The 16,817-nt window shown below is 63.0% G+C and overlaps 2 protein-coding genes across 2 annotated transcripts; one reads left to right on the forward strand and one right to left on the reverse strand.

Moving 5' to 3' along the window:
• Nucleotides 1-10,156: 10,156 nt before the first annotated feature.
• LOC309890965 (E3 SUMO-protein ligase ZBED1-like) lies at nt 10,157-14,503 on the reverse strand. Its single transcript, XM_082785365.1, has 3 exons — nt 14,370-14,503; nt 14,126-14,260; nt 10,157-12,609 (listed from the first exon to the last, which is right to left on the reverse strand). Exons 2-3 carry the CDS (start codon nt 14,247-14,249, stop codon nt 10,664-10,666), a joined length of 2,070 nt encoding a protein of 689 aa, XP_082641491.1. The 5' UTR covers nt 14,250-14,260; nt 14,370-14,503; the 3' UTR covers nt 10,157-10,663.
• An 802-nt stretch (nt 14,504-15,305) lies between these two features.
• LOC309890966 (alpha-soluble NSF attachment protein-like) lies at nt 15,306-16,811 on the forward strand (the record flags this gene model as incomplete). The annotated part of the gene is made up of 3 exons (XM_082785366.1): nt 15,306-15,416; nt 16,544-16,623; nt 16,720-16,811. Coding segments are annotated over exons 1-3 (270 nt in total), but the record flags the coding sequence as incomplete, so codon positions are not given.
• Between the last annotated feature and the right edge of the window lie 6 nt (nt 16,812-16,817).

Consider the following 16,817-nt stretch of genomic DNA (forward strand, 5'->3'; position numbering starts at 1 on the left):
GGCAGGCACCGAGACGTAGCGGGCCAGCGCGCTGCCTGATCGCCGGGCGCGGCTGCGGGGAAGGGGCCGGGCCCTACGGGCGGCATCGCGGCGGCTGCGGGGCGGGGGGGGGGCGCGAGAGGAGCCCCCGCCGGCCCCCGCCCCGGGCTGCTGCCGGCATGGGGCCCCCCCCTCCCGGCTCACCCCCCCCTTTTCCCTATTCCACCCCCCCTTTCCCTCTTTTACCCCTCCCCTCCCCTATTTTACCCCCACCCTTTCCCTGTTTTACCCCCCCCTCTCCCCGGTTCCCCCCCCCCTTCCCGGTTTTGCCCCCCCTCTCTCTATTTACCCCCCCCCTCTCTGTTTTACCCCCCCCCTCCCCTCTAACACCCTGCAGGAGCCCGCTCAGCCCCGCTCTCCTTCTCGGGGGGGTCCCCGGGGCTCCTCCGCCGCCCCCCCCCCACCCCCCCCTCTCCCCGGTGTCCCGGCTCCCCCCCCCCTTAATTAACAATTAATTAGTGGCTGGGGACCGCGGCGCTGCGCCGCACGCCTGTTGTGACACCACAGCGCGGGGGGGGCGCGGGCCCCCCCGCATCGCTCGCTCCCGGTTCCCCCCCCTCCCACACCGGGCACCGCCGCCGCCGCCACCACCAGCGGGGAGCGGCAGCGCGGCGCAGGCACAGCGCGGGGCAGCCCCGGCCCGCCGCGGGGTCCTCGCCGCCAGGCCCCGCCCCCGCGCCGGCTCCCGCGGGCCATTGGCGCGCCGCGGGGCGGGGCGGCGCGGGGCAGGGGGCGGGGCGCGCCGCCGTGTTTACAGCCCGCCATTGGCTGGGCGCGGCGGGGGGCGGGGACAGCGCCGAGAGGGGCGGGGCCGGGCGGGGCGCTCAGGGGGCGGGGCCAAGGGGACCCCGCGGGGACGGGGAGCGCGGGATGAGGCCCCCGGGACCCCAGACCCACGGGGACCCTGCCCCGAGCCCCAGGGGACCCCAACCCCAAAGGGACCAGGGCTCACGGGGACCCCAGACCCACAGGGAGCAAGTCCTGAGCCCCACGGGACCCCAGACCCACGGGGACCGAGCCCCTTGGGGACCCGGGACCCCCAGGACCCCGGCCCCAAGCCCCAGGGGACCCCAACCCCATAGGGACCAGGGCTCATGGGGACCCCAGACCCACGGGGACCCCATCCCGAGCCCCATGGGGACCAGGGACCCCCCCAGGACCCTGTCCCGGAACTTCAGGAGACCCCAGACCCACAGGGGCTGAGCCCCATGGGAACCCAGGACTCCGGCCCCAAGCCCTATGGGGACCCAGGACCCTGGACCTGAGCCCCAGGGGACCCCAGACCTAAAGGGAGCAGGGCCCACAGGGACCCGGGACCTCCAGGACCCTGACCCCAAGTCCCAGGGGACCCCAGACCCACAGGGACCCCACCCTGAGCCCCAGGGGACCCCAACCCCTTACTTTTGGCTGATTTTTCACCCCCTTTCGGCTCATTTTTCACCCCATTTCTTCGGGATCCCCCCGGGGGGGTGCCTCAGGCATCGCTTGGGGACTCGGCTCTCCCTGAGGGCGTCCTCCTGAAATTTGGGGCGTAAAATAAAGAAATTGGGGGTGTGAGGAGGGGGGAAGGAGCTGTGCCCACCTCGGAGGCATCGGTACTTTGCTCTCAGGGCTCTGTGGGGGGGGGTGAAGATGTCCTGCAAGGCACCGGCCCCGTTTTAAGTGGAATAATCGACATTTCAATAAAATTTGATAGAAAACTGACCAAAACCAGGCCTGATGTCTTCACCCCTGGTCACCTCCCTGCCCCCCCACCCATTGCCTTAAACCTTCACCTCAGGGGGGGATCCTCAGACCTTTACCTCAAAGTGGGGGCCCTTCTTTTAAAGTTTTACTTCACGGGGGACACCTTTCCTTAAGATTTTACCTCACGGGGGGGGCCTTAACCCCTTATTTCAAGGGCAGGGGGGCTTTTTTATGGCTTTACCTCATGGGGGGGCCTTAACCCTTTACCTCAAGGGGGGATCCTGTAATTTTTTACCTCAAAAGGGGGCCCTTCTGTAATCCTTTACCTCAAGGGGGGGCCCTTAGCCCTTTACCTCAAAGAGGGGGGGGTCATTCCTTAAACTTTTACCTCATGGGGGAGCCCTTAGCCCTTTACCTCAATGGGGGGGCCCTTTTATAACTCTTTACTCCAAGGGGGGGCAGAATTCCTTAAACTTTTACCTCAGGGGAGGGTCCCTTAAGCTCTCACCTCAAAGGGGGGGCCCTTCCTTGAACCTTTACCTCACGGGACAGCCCTTACTCCTTTACCTCAAGGGGGGGCCCTCCCTTAACCCCTTATTTCAAACGGGAGGCCCTTTTTATGGCTTTATCCCACCGGGGGGGCTCTTTTCTTAAAGTTTTACCTCACGTCGCCCCCCTCCTGAGGCACAGGGCAGCGGGAGGGTCGCCCTGCCCGTCTCCAAGATGGCGCCGCCGCCTTCTCCTCCCGCCTTTTCCCGCCGCAGCCCCGTCACGTGACGCTGCGCGCAGGCGCCCTGCGGGCCGGCGGCACGAGGCGCGGCGCTCCCCCCTCCGCCCCCTCCCACCCCGCGCATGCGCAGCGCCGAGGGCGGGAACGGGCAGGGGGCGCGCGGCGACGGGTGGGGGCGGGTGAGGGGGGGAGGGGAGGGGTTGGCCTCACGAGGAGACCCCAATTAACTAATTAGGGGCTGGGGGGGGCGAGGTTACCTCAGGGAGAGCCCCCTCGGTCCGAACTACAGCTCTAGGAGGGGGGCACGCGGCGTTTTGTGGGGTTAGGAGTTATATTTACCTCAGGGAGAGACCCCAAATCCCTTTTTATTGCCTCGGGAGGGGGGCTCGTGGCGTTTTGTGGGGCTGGGAGAAGAATTTACCTCAGAAAAAGCCCCAAAGTTCTTAATTATGTTCTTGGGAGGGGTTATGCGATGTTTTGTGGGGCTGGGAGAGGAATTTACCTCAGAAAAAGCCCCCTCAGTTGCTAATTACATTCTTGGGAGGGGGCGTGTGGGGTTTTGTGGGGCTGGGGGCAAAGTTTACCTCAGGAAAAGCCCCCCCAGTTCCCAATTACGTTATTGGGAGGGGGCGTGTGGTGTTTTGTGGGGTCAGGAGCCACATTTACCTCAGGGAGAGTCCCCAAATTTGTATTTCTAGCCTTGGGAGTGGTGGAACGTGGCTTTTTGTGGGGCTGGGAGAAGAATTTACCTCAGAAAAAGCCCCCCCAGTTCCTAATTAGAACCCTGTTAGGGGTGAAATGGGGTATTTGTGTGGCTGGGAGCAGGTTTCTCTCATAAAAAGCCCCCCTAATTCCTACTCCCCATCCCCAAATCCCCCGCTAACCCCCAGCCCCATTTTCTCTGCCACGGGGGGGGGGGTCCCAGTGTGTTTTTGGGGCCCTCCTCAGCGCCGTTTCTCTCCCTTCTCCTTCCCAGGTGGCGGCCATGGAGCGGTGCCGCTTCGTTGACGAGGGGGCTGCTAATTGGGAGCTGCCCCTGCCCGGCTTTCCCGAGGGTCCCGGGCTGGCCGGCAGAGATGCTCTCGGACCCGGTCCTGCAGATGGGACCTGCGCTGGCCTCAACGCCCCCCCCGGCCCCCCAGCAGAGCCCGGGGGTGCTCTGGAGGCTGACCTGGGCGTGCTGGCCCTGTACCCGGCCGAGCCCCCGCGGCACGGTGAGTCTGCAGGCACCCACGCTGCCCCCCGAGGTGGTTTTGGGGTCATTTTCCTGGAAATAGTGCCCGTTCCCGCAGCCTGAGCAGCTCGGAGGTGCTGGTTTTACCTCCCAGGTGCTGCTTTTACCCATGAGAGGGCACTCACGCTGCAGAAGATCGTTATTACAACGCTTCCCTTCCGCAGGAATTTCACTTCCATCCCATTTTCTTAAAATTACACCCTAAATAGGAATACGTGATGGTTTTTTTATATATATTAAGAATCTTTGCAAGCTGCTCTCCAGCTGGCGGAGGGAAACTTGCAGGCATTAAGCTGACAGCTTTGCTAAACGCCTCGCAAACGTCTCCGTTAGCGGAGGGGGGGGGTGTTCCGCCTAATTCCACCCCGAATTGCCTCTGAAATGGGTTCAGCAGAACGGGCTCGGCCGTTTGGTGATAATTAAACCGCTAACGGACCCAAAACCCCGCGCTTTCGGTGCCTGGGAGACAAACCGAAGGAAGCCCCGTGGCTGATAGTGCTCGGACGGGAAAAATGAGATTTCTAACGACCCAGGGCTGCGTTTTCCTGAGCTCTGGGATTAATTTCTAGCATTTTCCCTCAGATTCTTGCTGCTTGGAGGGGATCCGGGGTTCTCCCCGCTGTGTCCTCACCCGGCTTCTGCTCTCGCTGCCATCCAAAGCCCCGGGGCCGGATCCTGGTGGGGTTGTTGAGAAAAAAGGAGGGTTTTGATGGCAGGAATGAGGAGGGAGCGTAACCAAGGGGTCTTGCTCCTTCCTCCTCTCCAGATCTCGTGCTCCCCGTGGCAGAGGACGCGCGGCACCGGTGCGGCTGCGCTGGGACCTCACCTCCAGCCTGCAGCACCCATGGGGAGGCGTTGGGTGGCCAGCAGGGCCAGAGCTGCTGCCCTGGGTGCAGCCAGGAGCTCCAGCAGCACGGCCGGTACGTGGGCAAGGTCACTTGGGGCAGTTCCCAAGGTGCCAGCCCCAGAATTGGGCTCAGAGGGCGTCAATTTGGGCTCAAAGAGTGTCGATTTGGGCTCGGAGTGCCGTGATTTGGGCTCAGAGCACCTCAATTTGGGCAATTTGTGCTGTTTGTGCCCCGAAATGTGAAGTGAACTTGTGCTGGGAACCCAGACGTGACACGCACCCTCCCTGCCCCCCCTCCAGAGCCCCCTGTGAGCCCCTGGCCCGCCCGGAGAGTGACTGCGACCGCCGCTCGCTGCGCCCCCACCGCGAGCTGCAGCACGGAGACCCCGGCGAGGCGCCGCCGGTGGCCACGTTCCTGCCCTGGGGCATCGCCAGCAGCTTCGTGACCCCCACAGAAGGGGCAGGAGCTTGGGGTGCCCCCGGTAGGAGCGAGCTGGGGGTGGCTGCGGGTGACGGCACGGAGCAGGAGCAGCAGCGCCAGCAGAGCGCCGCTCCCCACACCCCCTGCCCAGCACCCCCGGGCGAGAGCATCAAATCCGAGGCTCCTGATGCCAGCTCCCAGCCCGCCCAGCACCCTTGGGAGACCCTCAGCCACCCGTGCCCGGCGCAGCCGAGCCCCCTGCAGCTCGCGGGCACCCCACGACGCCTCCTGCTCCCCTCCGGCAAGCGGCCGGCGGTCGAGCCGCTGCGCGCCGTGTTCCAGCAGCTGCCCCGGCTGCAGGAGGCTCCGGCAACCTCCTGGCAGCTCCTCGATGTGCCGGGGGGGCCCGGTGGGCCCCGGCGCCTCCCCGGTGCCCGCAAGCAGCCGGCGGTGTCCCCCAGCCAGGTGGCCATGGCCTCCTTCTCCTCGCCCAGCCCCGCGCCGCCGGCGGAGAAGCGGCGCCTCACCATCTTCAACCGCATCCAGGTGGGTTCGGGGCGCGGCCCCCTGTTTCTGCGCTCCTTTTTGGGGCTTTTTGGCCCTCCTGGCGGGGCTGGGCTCGCCCACGAGCGCTCTGATGGTGTTTTTTTGGTGCTAAAAGCCCAGAAATAATCAAACAAAGCTCGTTTATCTGGCTGCAGGGTGGGAACATCTACAGGCTCGGCACGGCGCTGGAGGAAGGCGGCCGGGCGGTGGCATGGTGAGCAGCTCGCGCTCAAATTTTGAGGTTTAACACCAAAATTTGACGTTTTGAGGCCTCCTGGGGTGTTTCAACAGCTGGCCAGCCACAGTTCTACTCCCATGGGGCTGAGATTCAGGCGGCCTTTTCATCTGGCTCCCTTTAGGCTGCGCTGATTAATTAATTAACGAGGGGCGCGGGGTTCTGGGAAGCCAACTGCCCCAAAAAGCAGCCGCAGTGGGGCAGGGCGGGGCGCTGGTGCTGCTGGGGGGGCACCGGCCCTGCTCTTATCCAGCAGGGAAACCCCAGGGGATGGCAGCCGAAATCCCCAAACACAAACCCGTTCCTTCTGCCCCCTCCAGCAGCACAACGAGCGCTGTTCCCGCTGACGGCGGCGGCTGTGAGAGCGTTTTCCTCTCCAAGACCTGCAGCCAGCTCTTCGGGGCCACCAAGGGCCTGGAGGGCCACGCGTGTGGCCGGGGGGAGCAGCAGCAGGTGACGAGTGAAGGGCAGGGGGGGCTCCAAAACCTGCCCAAAGCACCCAGGGGTGGGGGCTGGGCTCCTGGAAGCGGCGCTGGGCTCCCCAAAACTCTGCTGGTGGCGGGTTCCTGGCCCTAAATCCCTCTTTTTTTTCAGAGGAGCTCGCTCGGCGTGGTGGGGACGGCGCAGACTGGGACCAGTGGCAGCCCCTTGGAGCCGGCGGCGCCTCCGCTGGTGATTCCCGTCTCCGTCCCCGTGTCAGCGGGGAGCCAGGTGGGTCCCGGGGCTCTCAACTTTTGGGGCTCCCCTAAAATCCCCCGGTGGCCTTAAATAACACAATGAGGGGGCTGGGGGGCTCCGTGCCCCCCTTATGGACCTGACACGCATTTGGGGTCAGGCCCCCAGCAGGGAGAGCGCAGCGTGGGAGCCGCCGGGAGGCTCGCAGCCGGCGAGGAAGAAGAGGAGGAGGAAGAGGCGGCCGCTGCCCCAGCCCCTGCTCATCCCCCCGCCGCCCCCCGAGGTGCCCCCCGGGCTGGGGGGGCCCTTCCAGAGCAACCTGCGCTCCCCGGTCCTGCTGGTGGACCACCTGCTGAGGGAACTGGTGCAGCGCTCGCCCTACACGCCGCCCCCCATGCTGAGCCCGGTGCGGGAAGGATCCGGCCTCTACTTCAGCGCCGTCTGCTCGCCCTCCGGCCACCCCCGGCAGCTGCTCAGCGCCGTGCTGGGTACCAAAACCCTGATTTGTTTTAATCAAGCAGAAAAACGTTTTTCTTTAATCTCTTGGAGGGTAAATCGTGCGGGAGGGGGGTCCCGGGGGACATCAACCCCTCACCCCGTGCGTTTCGTGTCTCTCAGACCGCATGGACAGGGACTTCGGGCTGTGCCTCGTGGCAGACAGCACCAAAATCAGCATCGAGCCGTGAGTCGGGGCGCTTTGGGGGGGCAGCGGGGGGAGGAAGGGCTCGGTGAAGCTCCTCTTCCTCGCCCTGCAGCCACATCAACGTCGGGAGCCGCTTCCAGGCGGAGATCCCGGCCCTGCAGGAGCGGCCGCGGCCGGGCGGCGAGGAGCAGGCGGCGGCGCTGGTCTGGAAGCCCTGGGGGGACATCGCCACCAACCGCGAGACTCAGGAGCGAGGTTTCTCCAAATTTTTGCCTCTGAGGCCAAAAATTTCCCCGTTCCTACAGCTTTTCGCCCGCTCGGGTTCCTTTTTGGGGTTCCACGCGCGGGCGGCGCTCCCGGCAGTGGCACCGGGGCGCTGAGGCCGTCTGGTTCCTCCGTGTGGCACCTCGGCCTGAATCTGAACCTGGTCTGAATCTGAACCTGGTTTGAATCTGGTCTGAATCTGCTCTGAATCTGAATCTGCTCTGAATCTGAATCTGCTCTGAATCTGAATCTGCTCTGAATCTGAATCTGCTCTGAATCTGAACCTGGCTTGAATCTGCTTTGAATCTGAATCTGAATCTGGCTTGAATCTGAATCTGGTCTGAATCTGAATCTGGCTTGAATCTGCTTTGAATCTGAACTTGGTTTGAACCTGCTCTGAATCTGAACCTGCTCTGAATCTGAACCTGGCTTGAATCTGCTTTGAATCTGAATCTGGCTTGAATCTGAATCTGGTCTGAATCTGAATCTGGCTTGATTCTGCTTTGAATCTGAACTTGGTTTGAACCTGCTCTGAATCTGAACCTGCTCTGAATCTGAACCTGGTTTGAACCTGCTCTGAACCTGACCCTGCTCTGATTGCGCTGGCAGTGACGGCTCTGCTCAACATGGCGTGCTCCAGCGCCATGCCCGGGGGAGGAACGAACCTGGAGCTGGCCCTGCACTGCCTGCACGAGGCGCGAGGCAGCGTCCTGGTGAGGGACCGGGGTGGCCGGGGGGGGGGGTCTCGGGCCCCCCAGGACCCTCCCGTGGCTCTGAGGGGGCGATGCTGGGGGCTGGGGGGTGGGAGCGAGCGGCGGGAGCGCGGGGGCTTCCCCTGGGCTGGGTGTGGGGAGCCACAGGGCAGCCCCAAATGATGATTTGCCTCAATTCTGTGCCTCGGGGGGGGGGATCTGAAGGCTCCTTGTTCCCCCCCGCAGGAGGCCCTGGAGATGTTGCTCTTCGGGGGGCCCCAGAAGCCGGACTCGCACCCCCTGGCCAATTACCGCTACGCAGGTAAACGGAGCCGGCGCCCCCCCTGCTCCAAGGGGGTCGTTCCCAGGAGCTGCGGGGCCAGGAGCGAGTAGCAGACCCCGTGACGTCATTTGGGTGGCGATTTGGTGTAATTTGGGTGGTAATTTGGCCTAATTTGGGTGACAATTTGGTGTATTTCGGGTGCAAATTTGGCAGGTAATGCCTTTTCTCCTGCTGCTCCTCGCCAGGTTCCGACAGCTGGACGCCCGCCGAGAGGCAGCAGTTCAAGAAGGCTTTCTGCCTGCACAGGAAGGATTTTTACCTCATCCAGAAAAAGGTAAAAACTCGAGTTTGGGGCAGCCCCGGGACAAACCCGCGCTGCTCCCTCCTGGGCCAGGCGGCGTTGGAGGATCCCAAGGGGATGCTTCAGTCCTGGGGGGGCTTAAATTCGTTAGCAAAGGCAGGAAGCAGCAGGGCTCTGCTCCAGATCATTCCTTATCAGTTGGCAGCTCCCCAAAATAATCATCCCCATCATCCGTGGTGCCACGAGGTGTGGTTTGAACTCAAAGTTGAGAGAAAAGCGTGGATTTGTGATTTGTGACCCCGGGGATCCCCCAGAGGGGAAGGAAAGTGCCGGGGGGACGTCGTGTGCTGCTGACGGGCTGCTTCTGCTTCTCTCCCGTTAGATTCAGACTAAAAACGTGTCCCAGTGCGTGGAGTATTACTACATCTGGAAAAAAAAACTCAAGTTTGACCACGGTCGAGCTCACCTCATAGACAAAAAAGCCAGGAGAGACAAGGAGGAGGTGGAAGAGGCTGAAGAGAAGGTAGACGGGCTGGGGGTTGGCGCCAGGTTGCTGCTGCTCCTCTTTTGGGGTGAAAAAGGGCTTTTTGTGTGCTGGGGGCTGGAAAAGTGCCTGGTGCTGGGCTTGCTCCCCGTGCCCGAGTTTCCTGGTGTCGCTCCCCGTGCCCGAGTTTCCTCCCCATTCCCCCAGTTTCTCAGCCCACTAACCTGCTTTTGTCCCGCCCTCTCATTTTGGGGCTATTTAGAGAGTTTTCAAGCCAATATTTTTAATTAACCCACCTTCCTGGAGGGAAGGTGAGGCTAATTAACGCCCTCGCGCCCGCAGCCCGCCGGCAGCCCGAGGAAGAGGCACCGCCTGCTGCCGAAGCCGAGGAGCTGTCGGAAGCCTCCCCCCGACGCCGGGGGTCCCGGCGAGCCCCCCCCGGCCTCCGAGCGCCCCAGCTTCCCCTGCAGGGAGTGCGAGAGGTGGGTGGGCGCCCCTCGGGCCCGCAGCCACCGAGGGGGAGCCGTGACCAGCTCCTTTTTTCCCCCCCTCCCCCTCTCCACGCAGGGTGTTCGACAAGATCAAAGGCCGCAACGCCCACATGAAGCGCCACCGCCCGCCCGCCGAGCCCCCGCTGAGGATCCCCTGGCCCCTGGAGCACCTCCAAGGCCGGGCCGGGCCCTGGGAGGCCGCGATTTCGGAGTAGCCGCCCGGAAGGGCTTTTGGGATGAAAAGCCACGGCTTCGGGGCCGCGCGACTTCGGTTGAAAAGAGCTGATTTGGGTTTTTTTTTTCTCAGCGTTTCGCAGCGGCGGTTGGGGTTGGGATTGACTGAGGGACCTGCGAAGGCGTCCAACGCCCCCCCCGGCACCGAGCCGTGCGGACGCCTGCTAAATTAAGAGCGCCTGGCACCGATTTGGCATCGTGCATGGGTGGAGGAGCGCCGCGGGATTGCTCCTGTACCCGGGGCAGAAGCTCTGGAGCCGGCCGTGCTGGGCTCTGTGGTGTGGGGAGCTCAGGGTTTGGCTGTGGCAGTGGGAAACGGGTGGGACGCGGCGTTTAAAATGTGTTAAAATGTGTTTAATAACACGTTTGGCCCTAAAGCAGACCCGGAGCACCGCTCTCTGCGCCGCCGCGCCGCGTTCCTTCTGCTTAGCTCCTTACAGAGGGTTCTGGAGAGCAGCTCTGCAGAATTTTGGGGCGCCCTGAACAAACCCTGGAGGCACCTCGTGTCCACGCTCGCCTGGTGGCACCCCGAGCCAAGCGTGAGCGCTTCAGCCACCGCTGGGTGCCGAGCAGGCGCCGGTGTTCCTCCAAAATCCGCCTCCAAGGGCAGCAGCGCAGCTTTGGCACCTCTTTGGTGCGGATTTCACCGTTTTTGCTGATTCTCCTTCCCTCCCCGGCGCCGGAGCCGTCCTCAGCCGCCGTCGTGGCGCAGCAAGGACCGAGCGGAGCTCCCCAGCGCGGCACCTTCGCGCCTCCCCGAGCCCCTTCCTCGCCACGGTGAGGATGAGGATGAGCCAGAGCCGTGCCCCAAGAGGTGCAGGCAGGAACGCGGCGAAACCCCCGGCGCCGAGAGCTCCGCTAGCGCGGGTCCCGCTGCCCGCTCCTCCCGGCCTCCAGCACGTGGAAGTTGTGGTGCAGGAAGAGGATTTGGTGCAGCTCCTCGGGCGGCAGCGCGGCGCGGCGGTGCCGCAGGGCGCTCTCCCCGGCGCCGAAGGCTTGGTTCGGCGGCACGGCGGTGGCGGGCACGGCCAGGTACCGGCGGCTGAGCTGCGCCACGGCGGGGAAGCGGTGCTCGTTGCTCCTCCACCAGTGCAGCGGGTCGGTGCTGCGCTTGCAGAGCGGCTCCACGATGTAATTCTCCAGCTGCTGGTGGATCTCGGGCATGCTCTCGGTCGGGTCCTTGCCCAGCAGGATGTCGTACACGCTGTGGGGCGGGGCGCCCTCCGGTTTGGACCCCGAGCCGGGCGCCCAGGAGTGGGCGCCGGGCGAGGGGGGCCGGTGGCCGAAGGCTTGCGACAGCATGGCCTTGACCCGGCGGTGCAGCTCGCTCCTCAGGCCCGGGCTCAGGAACCTCAGCTCCTTGAAACGCGGGTCCAAGAAGGACGCCACGACGGCCGGGCTCTCCAGCACCTTCTCCTCCTCCTCCAGCCCCCAGCGCCGCGTCAGCTCGGTGCGGATCCTGCCCACGGCCGCCGCCACGGCCGCGCCGGCCTCCTCCGCCTGCTGCCCGATGGCGGCGGCCACGCCGTGGACGCAGGGCATGAGGGCGGAGGCGGAGGCGTTCTGCTCCTCGCGCAGGAAGGAGGCGGCGATCCTCAGGGTCCTCAGCACCGCCGCCAGGTCCTGCAGCAGCTTCCACTGGTGGTCGGCCAGGCCCCGCGGCGCCGCCGCGCCGCGCGGGTGCTCCTCCAGCACCGCCATCACCGCCCACCTCAGCTCCAGGAGGCTCTCGCACATCTCCGCCGTGCTCATCCAGCACGAGCCGGCGTCCAGCACCAGTTTGGACTGGGATTTGTTCAGCGCCTCCAGTTTGCCGCTCAGCCGGCCGCCCGCCTTGGCGTCCTGCTGGAAGAACCGCACGATGCCGCGGGCGCCGCTCAGCGCCTCCTGCACCGCCTCCACCTCCAGCCCGGCCTCCACGCAGCGCTGCAGGACGCGGGCGGCGCAGCAGAGCCCGGCCCAGCCGTTGTGCGCCGTCGCCGCCGGCCGCGCGCCGTCGTGCACCACGCAGAGCACGGCCTGGCTGCACAGCCCGAATTCGGTCAGCGCGGCGCGGAGCTGCTCCCCGAAATCCCCCTCGGGCTCGTCCTGGCGCGCTCGCCGCGTCTCCAGCAGGCACCGCGCGCGCCGCCACTCGCCGTCGATGAAGCTGGCGGAGACGCTGAGGTAGCCGTGGCCCAGCCGCGACGCCCACGGCTCCAGGCACAGCACCAGGCCCTGCGCCGTCTGCAGGTAGCGCTCCACCTGCCGCCTCGCCGCGCCGTAGCGGTGCCGCAGCATGCCGGCGAGCCGCGCCGGCGCCGGCAGGGCGAAGCCGGGCTCCAGGTAGCCCAGGAGGAGCCCGAAGCCTTTATCCCGCACCACCGAGAGCGGCTGCAGGTCGCGGAGGATCATCTCCAGCAGCAGCTCCAGGATCGCCTCGCTCCTGGCGTCGGGGCAGGGCGCGCCGTGCCGGGGGCCGCTCTCCGGCGGCGTCGGCCGCGGCCGCTTGGCCTCGCGGCCCTCGTGCTCGGCGCCGCGCTCGTCCTTGGGCGGCGCGTCGCGGATGCTGTGCTTCCTGGCCAGGTGCTCGCGCATGGTGGTGGTGCTGTTGTGGAAGGAGAGCTGCTTCTTGCACACCGTGCACTCCACGTAGGCGTCGCCCAGTTTGGTGTAGTAGTTCCACACCTTGGACTTGCGGCGGTCGACGCCGAGCGCGGCGCCCGCGCCCTCCGGCCCGGAGCCCTTCTCCCGGCGCCGCCGCGATGCCGCCGGGCACAGGGCGGCCGCCACGCTGAAGGCGCCGAAGGTCGGCGGGAGGTCCTCTGGGGGCAAACACAGGAAAAAGGGGTGAGAGGTCGTCTGGGGGTGGGCACGGAACAAAAAAATCAACGTTTCAGAGGGCAAACGCTAAAAAACTCAACGTTTCTGAGGGGAAACGCTAAAAAACTCAACATTTCTAATGACAAATGGAAAAAAAACAACGTTTCTGAGGACAAATGGGAAAAACTCAACTTTTCTAAGGACAAACACTAAAAAACTCAACATTTCTGAGGACAAATGGAAAAAAACCTCAACATTTCTAAGGACAAATGGAAAAAACTCAACGTTTCTGAGGACAAATGAAAAAAACTCAATGTTTCTAAGGACAAATGGAAAAAAACTCAGCATTTCTAAGGACAAATAGAAAGAACTCAACGTTTCTAAGGACAAACGCTAAAAAACTCAACATTTCTGAGGACAAATGCAAAAAAAACAACGTTTTGCTGAAGACAAATGCAAAAAACGTTCCTCTGAGGACAAATGCTAAAAATTCAACGTTCCTCCGAGGACAAATGCAAACCAAAAAACTCAACACTTTTCTGAGGATAAGCACAAAAAAAAACCATCAACGTTTCTCCAAGGACAAACACTAAAAACTCAATGTTTTTATGAGGATAAATGCAGAAAACTCAATGTTCCTCCAAGGACAAATGCTAAAAATTCAACGTTCCTCTGAGAACAAACGCAAACCAAAAAACTCAATGTTTTTCTGAGGACAAATGCTAAAAAACTCAACATTTCTCTGAGGACAAATGCTAAAAATTGAATGTTCCTCCAAGGACAAACTCAAACCAAAAAACTCAACATTTCTCTAAGGACAAATGCAAAAAAATCAACGTTTTTCTGAGGATAAAAGCTAAAAAACTCAAATGTTCTTCCAAGGACAAATGCAAACCAAAAAACTCACCATTTCTTTGAGGATAAATGCTAAAACCTCAACGTTCCTCTGAGGAAAAACACTAAAAAACTCAGCATTGCTCTGGGGACAAACGTGACACCCACGTGAACCAAAACCCAATGTTTTTTTTTGAGGACAAACAAACCAAAACACTCCACATTCCTCTGAGGACAAACGGCACCAACGTAAACCAAAAAAATCAGCATTCTTCTGAGGACAAACACGAGAAATTCAACATTCTTCTGACAACAAACACAACATGAACCAAAAACCAACATTATGAGGACCAACACCACCCAAAAAACGTTATTCTGAGGACAAAACACACAAAAGTTAAACGTTTCTCTTAGGACAAACGCCACCAATATAAAGCAAAAATTCAACATTCTCTGAGGATCACCATGGACCCAAAAATTCAACATTTCTCTGAGAACAGACCCAAAACCTCACCATTTCTCCGAGGACAGATTTAAAAAAAAATGAATTTTCCTCTGAGGACCAACACAAACCAAAAAATTCAACTTTCCTCCGAGGACTGACCCCCCCCGCCTCCCCCTCAGCCCCCCTCCAGCACCTGGGGTCCCTTTTTTGGGGGAAATGAGCCCAAAACGGGCACGTACCGGGTGCGGGCTGCGGGTAGGGCTGTGGGGCGAGGGGCAGGGGCTCGTCGGCCCCCTCCTCCTTGGGCCGCGCCTCGGCCCCGTCCTCGGCCTTGGGGCGCCGCCGGCCGCTCGCCTCTGCCATCGCCTCCCGCCCTGAAATTGGGGGAGAAAGCGTTAAAAACAGTAAAAAATGTTAAAAAACGTTAAAAATTTTAAAAATATTAAAATGTTAAAAAGCCAGCGTGGAGCCCTGGGGTCGTACCCGGACAGACGGAAGGCTTTGGCTCGTTAGCGTCTGGGTTCGTTAGCCGCTCGGTTAATTAGCGGCTCGGTTAATTAGCGGCTGGGTTCGTTAGCCGCTCGGCTCGTTAGCTGCTCCCAGGCAGCGCTTCCCGTTCACCTGGAAGTGCTGCGGGCAGGGCTCCTCTCAAAAGTTCCCGCTGGGAAGGGAGGAAGGAGGCAGCCCCCGCCTCCCAGGGAGCCTCGCGGTGGGTTTTTTGGGGTGAATTCGGGGGGATTTGGGAAAATTCGGGGGGTTTTGGGGGAGGGGGGTGCAGGGGAGTGCTCGGTCGCTGCATCGCCGGCTCCCAGCCCTGTGCTGCAGCTCCTGGAAGGGGGGGGGGGGGTGAGGTCAGGGCTGTGACGTCATCATGGTGGCCGTGACGTCATCACGGTGCTCGTGATATCATCACAGAAGCCGTGATGTCATCGCCGTGGTGGTGACGTCACCACGCTGTCAGCGCCTGGCTGAGCAGAGCAGCTCCGTGCCCCCCTTCGCCTCCCAGCCCCTCTTTTACTGCTTGGCTCCCGCCTCCCCTTTGGGTCAAAATCCCCATTTTTTATCATTTTTATTCATTTTATTTCATTTTTTAAGGACAAAACAGCCTATTTTGGGTCTGCAGTGCCCATTTTTGCGCAGAATCCTCCACCCCCACGTGGATACCACACCCCCTTCCCCTCCCTCACCCCCCCTTAACCCCCCCCTCCCCTAATTACCCCCTTAATCACCCTTTAATTACCCGCAATTCCCCTCCCCTCCCCTAGGGGGCGCCGCTCCCCTCCCCGCACCCGGAAGCGCCGCGGCCTCTCCCCTCCCCTTTTTCCCCCTCCACGTGACGCGGGCGGGCGGCGGCGGCGGGGGTCACGTGAAGAGGGGCCGCGTGGTCACGTGAAGGGGGCGGCGGGGGGGTCACGTGAGGGAGGAGGCCGCCATGGAGGCGGGCGGGAAGGAGCGGGAGGCGCTGCAGCTCCTGGCCGAGGCCGAGCGCAAGGTGCGGGGAGCCAGCTCCTTCCTCGGAGGCCTCTTCGGGTGAGCGGGGGGGGGGTTTGGGGGTGTGTGGGGGGGCTGGGGGGGTGCTGGGGAGGGAGGTGGGGGGGGTTGGGGGGGGTTTGGGGGGGGGTGAGGGGGGGTTTGGGGGGGCTGGGGGGGTTGAGGGGGGGTTTAGGGGGGATGTGGGGGGTTTTTGGGGGGTTGGGGGGGCTGAGAGGGGTTTGGGGGCCTGTGGGGGTGCTGGGGGGGTGCTGGGGAGGGAGATTGGGGGGGTTGGGGGGGGTTTGGGGGCCTTTGGGGGGGATTTGGGGGGGCTGGGGGTGGTTGAGGGGGGGTTTAGGGGGCCTGGAGGGGATGTGGGGGGGGCTGGGGGGGCTGAGAGGGGTTTGGGAGCCTTTAGGGGGAATATGGGGGGACTGGAAGGGGGTTTTGGGGGGCTGGAGGGGATGTGGGGGACCACTGCGGGGGGCTGGGGGCCTTTAGGGGGGATTTTGGGGGGTTTAGAGGGGTTGGAGGGGATGTGGGGGGGCTGGGGGGGCGTGGGGGGTTGAGGGGGGGGGTGTTGGGGGGAAGCTAGGGGGGATTTGGGGGCCCTTAGGGGGGATGTTGGGGGGTTTTGGGGGGGCTGAGGGAGTTGAGGGGGGTTTTGGGGGGCTGGAGGGGGTTCTGGGGGGGCTTTGTGGGGCCTGAGAGTGGTTTGGGGACCTTTAAGGGGGCTTTGGGGGGGGTTGGAGGGGAGATGAGGAGCTTTGGGGGACCTCTGGGGGGGTTGAGGGGGGTTTTGGGGGGCTGGGGGGGGCTCTGGAGGTGCAGGGGGGGTTGGAGGGGTGTGGGGGGCTGAGGGGAGGAGCTGGGGGGGCTGCGGGGGACTTGGGGGGGCTGGGGGGGTGAGGGGGGCACTTGAAGGGACGTTGGGGTAATGTTGGGGGGGGGTCTGGGGGCGTTAAAGCCCCTCCCCAACCCACCCTGACCCTTCCTGACCCCCCCCATAACTTTAATTTGGGTGACCGGGGGGATAGGCCCCATTTCCCCCCTCCCCCCTTTTTTTTGGTGGGGGTTTTGGGCCTTAAACCCCCCATGCCCCCCCTCTGACCCCTCCCAACCCCCTTTAACCCCCTGCCCCCCCCTTTTCTTGCCCCCCACCCCCTTTTTTTTGCCCCCCCCAGGGGCTCCTCGCGGCTGGAGGAGGCGTGCGAGCTCTACGCCCGCGCCGCCAACATGTTCAAGATGGCCAAAAACTGGAGCGGTGCGTCCCGGTTCGGGGGGGGGGGGCTCGACGGGTCCGGGGGGGTCCCCCCGACCCCCTAAACCCCCCCCCAGCTAATTTTGGGGCCCCCCCCAGCCGCCGGGAACGCTTTTTGCCAGGCCGCCCGGCTCCACCTGCAGCTGCAGAGCAAACACGACGCCGCCACCAGCCTGGTGGACGCCGGCAACGCCTTC

The sequence above is a fragment of the Aythya marila genome (assembly GCF_965140915.1).
Source record: "Aythya marila genome assembly, contig: HAP1_HAP1_SCAFFOLD_1080, whole genome shotgun sequence".
Lineage (NCBI taxonomy): Eukaryota > Metazoa > Chordata > Aves > Anseriformes > Anatidae > Aythya > Aythya marila.